Below are 9,425 nucleotides of genomic sequence, written 5' to 3'. Positions count from 1 at the left end.
AAAGCAGCCTCCTTGTGAGGATGCTCCCTGTGCAAGTCCACGGGAAATAATTCTGAAGGGAGTGATATTAATTAGTAATATAATTTATCTTCTGGAAGCCCTTTCCTTTGATAGCGCTGTGGCACAGTTCATAAGCTTCCAAACGAGTGCTCAAAGAAAATGGTTAACCACAATTTCTGTTTTGTTTTCCATCCTTGAACAGATAAAAGAGTCAAATTTATTTCAGTATATCTGAGTTTTATACACGTATCACATGATGGAGGATTATGAAGATATAAAAGTGTATTTATGAAGAGTTTTCAATGAAATGGTAAAATGCTTATGATGTAATCAAAGGAAAATAAAGCAGTATCCAAAATTAAATTCATGGCCTCTGATCTCAGATTTCTTGGTTTCTGCTCTAGCTCTGCCACATACAAGGTATGGCACCTTGGCAAGATACTTAACTTTCCTGCTCTCAGTTTTCTCATCTAATACGATGAAGGTAATAGTAAAAATCATTGTGTTCAGAATAGTGCCCAGCATATACTCCATAAGTAGTATTAACTGTAATTATAATTATTGTTTATTCACAATATTGCCAAGCTTGTAAAAGAAAAATGCAAGGTGAGGAGGATTAGTTGGAAGGCAGTAGCCAAAATCTTATTAATACTTGCTTCTGAATGGTATGTTTATGGGTAATTCTCTTCTACAGCATTACACTTTTCTGTACGTATTCTTTTGGTAATACAGTTTAAAAACTAAGTTTTATGCCTACATGGCTTGATGGAAATTGAGGTGGAAATTTGGAATAGGTTAAAACTTATAGCCCACTATGCTACAGCATTAATGAAATATTAATTAAGACTCATACAGATGATGCGATAGAATTCACATTTATCTTCTTTCAATTCTAACACAATCTAACTAAACATTATTTTTTAAAGTTTAACCAATGTCAGTTCTACATTCAGGAAAAAAAAGTCAAATGTTTATTATGATCTTACAATTTTGGCCTACTAAAACTAAAAATGCTTTATTTTTTAATTTGAAAATCCCATGCAAAAATCCCAAAGGTGCCTTTCATGTTTAAGCTTTAATTAGCAACCACTTTGGTCTCTGACACATATTGTGCAGATATTGAAGTGTTAATATTACTGAAGCTTGATTACAAAAGGCAATGATTAATTTTAAAGCAGACTAAAAAGATATGCCCTGATTACAAAGGAATGATTAAGGCGGAATGTCAGACGTTGCACATTTATAGCAGTCTTTGCCACAGTCAAAGGATAAGACGTTGCAGTTTATATTTAGAATCACGGGTACTTAGTTCTTCATAATGCCGCGTGTTTGCGCCTCCGAGAAAGATCACCGCAAGTCCAAGTGCGGCCTTAAGACCTTTGGGGCCACCTGGCCAAAGCAAAGCCCCTGACTCAGACTGGGCCCAACGAGACGCCGTAGTTCAGTCCCCACCCAGCGAGGCCAACCGGAGGCCCCTGCTGCGGCCTGCAGGAAGGGCTCCAGCCCACCAGCCCACCGTGTTGTTAGCAATACACGGATTACCGTGAGACAGAACACTGTGAGGACGTTCGCCCGAAAAAGAGAGGGGGCGAAAAGGAAAAGGCCGGTCACACAGAGGCGTGCTGCCCAGGCCGGCTCAGACGCCACGCCTGGGCGCCTCCATTTTTATTTGCCACCAGCACAGAAGGGAAACCCGCGAAGCCCCGGGCCTCGACTGGGGGGAGCTGCGTTCAGCCGGGGAACGAAAGCCCGGCTTCTGTCCCAGGCAGGGCGAGGGTGCAGGGTGCGAGGGGGTGAACGTCTGTCCTTTGTTAGAGAAGCGGGGAAACAAAGGCCGGCAGCCGGGCTGGTGCCCCGCCTCGCCTGTGCAGAGCCAAGGCCAGTCCGGGGATAGCCCCGAACCGTCCTCCTTCCTCACTGCGCTTTGCAGGCCCCTCGCACTCCTCACCCGCAGGTACCGAAAGGCGTCAACGGATCCGCGGGAGCCCGGCCCGAGATGAGTTTAGAGTCCCTCTTTCGGCACATCATCTTCTCGGAGCATCAGGCCGAGGAGGGTCGCCGCGTGATCCGAGAAGGTGGGTGCTCCGGTCGCCCGCTGGGGGGTCCCTTGTCTCCTCCGGGTGGGGGCTTAGAGCGAAAGGCAGCCCCCAGGGCGCAGGCGGAGAAGGGAGGGGGCTCGGCTGTCCACGTGCACGGGCCTGGGGACTCCAGAAAGAGAGAAGAGGTGTTTAAGGATTTCATTTCTATTCCAGTAAGGTCGGAGATAAACAGATGTCGTGAAGAAATGAAGAAAGCAGCCGAGCTGCTGAATGAGGAGAAAGCCAAGCTGGAATCTAAGGTAGCTTGACGTGGAGAGTGTGCTCATTCCCGCTTGAAAAAAATATCTATTCGAAATTGCCTTTTTGAAGATATTTTATTATTTAACTAGTTGTCCTTCAATTAGGAAGTGTACCCCTGGGCTGGTTAGTGCAGTGCCATCTTGCTGGATAATATTCCAAACTCCAGGTCCAGGGACACTCATTCCAACAAGGCACTTGTCCCAAGGAAACCAGTTTAAGGAATGAAGACTTGATGGTCCATGTTGTGGGATGGTTGACTTTTTAAAAGAGCCCGATGTCACTGGAAAAAATAATTGCTCAATAAGTAGTTGGAGCACCGTATACGTTTTAAATAGTAAATAATTGAAGAAGTGTGCCCTGTTGATGTAACAGTTGGAATGTGACTTTCGAGCCAGTCTCTGCCTTTTGTATTTTTCGATTCTCTACCACATTTTGGACATTTCTTTCATCCTAAAGTGTCATTTTTTCACTAGCATCTCTCTTTTCTGCCTCATTTGAAAATGTTATGTTATTGAAATAGAAGCAAGGCTATCCAGTGGCTTCTTGAAGGAACATTTTTGAAGGGTGGGTAGAATTCTGGAAAGGGAGAAATAAGTAATAGGAGAAAAGTATTGGGGGCAGAGAGAGGATATGAATGAAAGGGAGACATGCCCAAGGCATATTGGGAGAGAAATCTAGTCAAAGCAGAGAGCTGCTATCTGGGAATAGGAGGAGAGCATTCCAGGCTTTTGATCAGGGAGCGGTGTGATAAAAGTGGTTTTAGGAAGATTTCTCTGAGCCCTGGGGGGAGGGGAGCTAAGAACGTCATCAGAGTCTGTCCTAATGAAAACCTTGCCTATGGGGGAAGACAGGACGACAGTCATTCAAAAATATTTATTCAACACCTAGAGATAAACTAAGCAAGCCGTGTGCGGTGGGAAGTCTGTTTGAGTAAGTCTGTTTGCTTAAAAAATGTCTATTTTAACTTACCAATGTGAGGAATCTCTAGTTTTGTGAACAAAGTAGTCATAGATCCCTTCTCTACCTGGTGAGTTTCTGCTCTTCTACCAGGTCTTACTCAAATGTCACCTGTGAAGCCTACTCTTGGACAGCTTGGAAATTTTTAAAATTATAGTTCAGGGTACCATGTTAAAATTAAACAAGAGTACTTGTTGAATTTGTGTTTGTACCCCTCACTGCTTTGGAAGCAACGTATCTGGAATTTTTTTCTTAACCATCTTATGTTTCCATAGCTTATGTCCAGTGCCTAGCACCTAGTTTACTTTGGTGTTTGAATGCATTAATGAGTACTAATAGTAAGATAATAGGGAGAGTGCTGTCCTTTAAAATAGAAGTTTGGACTATTACTCAGTGAGACCCTAGGTCCTGTTTTGCTTGCGAGTAACAGATAAAGTAGCTGCAAACACTATAAGCTGATGGGAAGGGCAGAGCTTTAAGAATGTCATGATGTAGCTTTCTTTTTCTTTAAAAAGAATTAAGATACTTAAGCTTTGGTAACTGGAAGCTAATAGAAGTAATAGGCAAAACATACAATTAGGTAATGCTTAGCTGACACTTACTGAGCACTTACTGTATGCTGGGCACTATTCTAAATGCTTCACCCATGTTAACTCCTTTAACCCTGCCAGGAATCCTGTGATGAGGCACAATTATTAATCTCCCTTTATGGGTGAGGAAACACAGAGGTCAAATGACTTGCCCATGACATATAATCAAAAATAATTAAACTACCATAATGAAAGTAACAACTGAGTAATGACAGCATATTTTATTAAAACGGATTTCTTGAGCTCATCTTAGAATTTTTTTCTTCATAAAATCCACATGTAATAATGTATCTGAAGCTTTTGCAGTTAGTTTACGGCAGTTTTTAAAAGGTCACTTATGTAAGTTTTTATACAAAATGTATTTTTCCCGGATTGGTGAAGATACTGACCTGACAGATAACAAATGTTTAAAAAAATTTGCTCTTTATATGTCTTCTTTGAAAAAAAAAATAGGTTTACTCTTTGTACTATTTTTCTTTTTTAGCAGCCTTTTTGTTGAAAATGGAAATATAATTTGTTGATAAAATACACATACATAAAAAATGTTGACTCAAATATTTATACTTGAGAAAAGACAGAGCAAGTCCTTAACATTGTTTAGAAACATCTGCTGAAATTACTAATTAATATAAGCTCTTAAATGTGCATTGTTTTTTAATCAGCTCATATACATGGGTAATAGTATGATTGTATCTTACTAATAAAATTAACATATGAGGTTCACCATTTCATACAATATTAATTTGTAATTGAAATAATTTGATTTATAATATAGTCAAAATGGTGTGTGTGAGTATGTATGGATAAAGATTTTAAAAGTGGAACCACAATTATAATGTAGATGACTAATGGGAGGAACTGAAGAAGTAATCATAAATTGATTTCTTGTATCTTTTATTCTCAGAGTTAATTATATGTCTGCCAATAACAATGAAAATATATTTACTTGAATATTTGACTTGGCATTTATTAACCAATTTATCAAGTGAAAGCAGCATCAGGAGAAACCCGAACATAATTTGAATAGGCCAGTGCTTTGTGCTGTTTGTACAGTGATACATTCAGACAATATTTGGGGCATTTATTTTGGAAGTTGCTTGTGGTCAAAAATGTATTTAGGAAGTGCAATACTCACTTTTTTTTCTGTTCTGTAAAACCCAGGTAGCATGTAATTAGAACTTGAATGATAGCATTTGCCTTTCAGGGCTCGATGAGTCCTTTAAAATATATGGTTGCAAAAGTCTCAGATTATGTAGTATGCATACTTTGTGAATTGGAGAGCTGCAGTATGGCTGGTTAGGTTTGGTAATATGAAAACAGAAAGACAAGAATATGCCCTGGATTTGCATTAATGCTTACCAATATACCTAAAGCCTCTGATAAAGAAAGGTTTTGAGGTATGGATGACAGAGCAAATCAAAATTAAGGACTCCCAGAACATTTGTAGTTTCTTCTAAGCATCTAAAAGTTTGGTTTTTTTTTTCTGTTTTAAAAATAGTATATAGATTGCATGGAGCACTGGGTGTGGTGAAAAAACAATGAATACTGTTATGCTGAAAATAAATTTAAAAAAATAGTATATAGTTAAAATTTGACTATTTAATCTGTATAAACATGCTACATAAAACCTAATGTAACGCAATACTGTCTCAAAAGAAAGTAAATGGTGGAAAGCTATTTTGTTTAATTTTTCTTCTCTCACTTTTAACTTACATAAATATTATAACAGTAATAGGGGTGGCTACCCAGGTGGCTCAGTGGGTTAAGCCTCTGCCTTCAGTTCAGGTCATGATCTCAGGGTCCTGGGATCAAGCCCCACATCAGGCTCTCTGCTCAACAAGAAGCCTGCTTCCCCCCTCTCTCTGACTGCCTCTCTGCCTGCTTGTGATCTCTCTGTCAAATAAATAAATAAAATCTTAAAAAAAATTATAACAATAATAAAATAATACAGCATGAATTTTTTAAAAAAATTCATTATATTGAAATAAATAAGTAACTTAAGGTGACTTCTTTTACTCCAAACTGTGCCCAGTCCTTTTCTTTTTAAGTTGATAAAACCCCTGCCCGTTAGGGACCCTCCTAGTTAGGAACCCTCCCAGACCAGCAGACAAAGTCATATCTGTTAGTACTCTATTACCTAATTAGGGAAAGAACAAAATCACAAGTTGTTATCATGTATAATACTGAAATAGAGTTTTGTTATGGAGATTTTTCTTTTTGTAAAAGTTGCATCAAGAAAAATTTATATCCTTCTTAAATTTAATTTAATTAATTAAAAGTGACTTAAAAACATAAATAAAAGAAGGACATTATTTCTTCCCTGTAACATTGTTTAAATAGCAGTACATGTGATTTATTTAATCCCAATTTTAGAAAATAATATGGAAATTCTGCTTATCACAATTTAACACATTCCTATATATAGATTCATTAATTGTGACCAGGACACTTGACTTAGTTGCTTGCACTTTCTCTGACTTTTTCACATTAAAGTCTTTTAAGGAAAATTCTTCCTGTCCTAAACATGTACAGCTGATTTCTGAAAAATGGTAGTATAGAATTTTGGTTTATTGTCTCTTTTACATTCACTTTGGTCATATGTATAGTTCCATAGTCAGTCAATGTATTTCTGAGTTTGGAGTCCATTCTACAGAGGACTTTTCTTTTATACTCGAAGTACTTCCTAGAGGTTTGGTGGATGTTTTCTTCACTCCCCAATGCTAGTTCCAGGACATTTCTCTACCTGTTTATGGTAGCTCATGCTATGATCTACCATCTTTTCACCACTTGTCTTTTCTGTTATCCTGCTAACTTGCTGGGTACTCTCCTTTGCCCTTAGAACTGGTCATTTCACTCTTCCTCCCGACCTCTGTCCTTTTTTTTTTTCACTACCCTGGCAAGAGTCCAACTCCAAGTGGCCCAATTACCTGCCACTGTGTCGGCACTCGGGCAATTCCAGCAGAGACTGGATCTGGTATTCATGAATGTGAGCCTGGGCTTCCACTGAGACTTCCACAGGGTCTGGAAATAACTACTGCATTCCTTTCTCACTCTCTCTAATGACTATTTCAACCTTCACTCTTCTATATTTGATCCTGTCTTCTGAACTACTTAACTCTCAGGAGATAACTTTGCCTTTTGTTTCAGAGAAAATAGAAACCATCCACCAGGAAATATTTTATTTTCCCACCTGCTGATCTCCAACCCTGCCTAAGTGAAAACCCAACGTCTCCCCTCCCTTTTATCAAGGAGATGTGCTTCCTCAACAAAGGACAATTCTATCTATGCTTCAAATCCCATCATTTTCATTATCATGGCCATTGTTATGCATATTCGTGGGAAGGGACCTATAGAAAGAGGTTGAAAATAGACTAGAGAGAAAATGCAATCAGTAGTTAAAAGCCCCTGAGGAGGCCGAAGGAGGATGGGTGGGATCCAGAAGGTAAGGTAAGAATTAGCCTAAGACAAGAGAAGTGATATTTCTGTTGTAAAAACAAAATAAGGGGCACTTGTGTGGCTGAGTCAGTTGAGAGGCTGCCTTTGGCACAGGTCAAGATCCCAGGATCATGGCATCCAGCTCAGCATTGAGCGCCCTGCTCCGCGGGGAGTCTGCTTCTCCCTCTTCTTCTGCCCCTCCCCCTGCTCCCTGCTCATGCTCTCTCAAATAAATAAATAATCTAAAACAAAAAACAAAAAAAACCCCTAGAAGTAGTAGGTATTGAGCACATCATTACTATAAATCAGACCTTGTGCTAAGCATTTACAAACCTTAGCTCAATTAACTCTTTGAAGAACCCTGTGAGATAGAATTATTCCATTATTCATTTGAGAACATTGAGATCCAGAGAAATTTAGTACCTTGGAGGTCACATAATAGTAATAATAATAATAGATGGGAGAGCTGAACGTATATGAGGTTAACTAAATGAGTCTCCTTTTTTTTTTTTTTAAAGATTTTATTTATTTGAGATAGAGAGAACACAAGCAGAGGGAAGGGCAGAGGGAGAAGCAGACTCCCTGGCTGGGCAGGGAGCCTGATGCCAGGCTAGATCCCAGAACCCTGGGATCGTGACCTGAGCTGATGGCAGACGCTTAACCGACTCAGCCAATAAGACACCCCCGAGAACTCTCACTCTTAACTGCTGTAATATAGCGTAAAGAACAGAATAAGGAAAGGGTGAGGTTATAGGAGAGTTTGGAGACAGTGACAGGAAACTAAAGGCATGGTTCTCTAAAAGCCACCTAGCTTTACTAGTTCAACAATTTTGATGAGTATGTGTCCTATGTGTTTAATGAAATTATTAATAAGAATGTTTTATTTCTTTGTTCGTCTGCTTTTACTGTTGGGTGGCCTTATGCAAGCAATGTAGCACCACGAGTTAGCAGAAGTTTCCCTGTCATCACAGGGGCTCCTCATTAGTAAAGATCTACTTTAGTCAGGCAGCAGGTTAGCCCTTAAGGGTTAAGAGGCCAGTCAGAAGCACCATCCCTTCCTTAGAAGGTCCTATGAGTTTGGGTGGTTTGGGTTGCAAATAATAGAAATTCAGTTCAAAATGGCTTAAACATATTGAGATACGATTGACTTAAATATATGAGAACCCAACCTTTGATTCCACCTTTATATCCTTTGGAATTGCATCAGGTTGCTTGTAACAAAAATATAACCATGGTGGCTTTACCAAATAAGGGGTTATTTTTTTCTGTGTAACAGAAAGTCTGGAGGTAGGAGATCCATGGCCATTGATTAAAATTGCTCAAGGAAATCGTGAAAGACCGCGGTATATTCTTTCCATTCCACTGCACTGAGCATGTGGCTTTCATCCTTATGGTCACAGCACTGCACCATCTGCAGGCATCGTGTTTGAATTCCAGGTGGAAGACGAGGAGAGCGTGAAAATCAAAAGACTTCTCATGTGGCTTTATCATTGTTTTGGTGGAAGGAAAGTCCTCTCTAAGGACTTAGTCCTGCATCCTGAGGATTAGAATTTTGTCACATGGCCAACCTGGGAAAATGGAGCCTGGGAATGGAAATACTTTTAACTGGATGCATTACTGCACTGAATAAAATTGGAGTTTTGGGGTGCCTGGGTGGCTCAGTGGGTTAAAGCCTCTGCCTTGGGCTCAGGTCATGATCCCAGGGTCCTGGGATCGAGCTTGCATCCGGCTCTCTGCTCAGCAGAGAGCCTGCTTCCCTTCCTCTCTCTCTGCCTGCCTCTCTGCGTACTTGTGATCTCTGTCTGTCAAATAAATTTAAAAAAAAAAGATCTTAAAATTGGAGTTTTATTAATAAAGAAGAATGGCAGAATGCTTGTTGTCCTTATGTTCCCCTAAAAGTAACTAACACCGCCCAGAGCCACATGATTTTTCCTTCTAAATCAGGGAGAGAGAGAAGGAAGTTTGTTTGAAGCTTTCTCTAAACTGCAAAGGAATTATCCTCATCGGATACCTTCGTTCGCCTCATATACACAAATTATAACAATAGCTGTGATCAAAGGTAGTAAATTCTCCCAAATTCAGTGGGCTGTTTCGGGATGGTACA

The 9,425-nt window shown here is 39.7% G+C and overlaps 1 protein-coding gene across 1 annotated transcript in view; it reads left to right on the top strand.

The window, feature by feature from the left end:
* Positions 1–1,996: 1,996 nt before the first annotated feature.
* CCDC172 (coiled-coil domain containing 172) overlaps positions 1,997–9,425 on the top strand; it is a gene marked incomplete at both ends in the record, with an annotated part of 50,959 nt that continues 43,530 nt past the window's right edge. Inside the window, 2 exons of the mRNA XM_080823201.1 lie at positions 1,997–2,075; positions 2,253–2,338. Of these exons, the coding sequence (XP_080679327.1) occupies positions 1,997–2,075; positions 2,253–2,338 (165 nt within the window). The remainder of the gene's footprint in view (positions 2,076–2,252; positions 2,339–9,425) is intronic.

Source organism: Martes martes (genome assembly GCF_963455335.1).
Source record: "Martes martes genome assembly, chromosome: 14".
In the NCBI taxonomy this organism is placed as follows: domain Eukaryota; kingdom Metazoa; phylum Chordata; class Mammalia; order Carnivora; family Mustelidae; genus Martes; species Martes martes.
The sequence above is the reverse complement of the archived record's forward strand: the minus strand, read 5'-3'. Positions and strand labels throughout refer to the sequence as shown.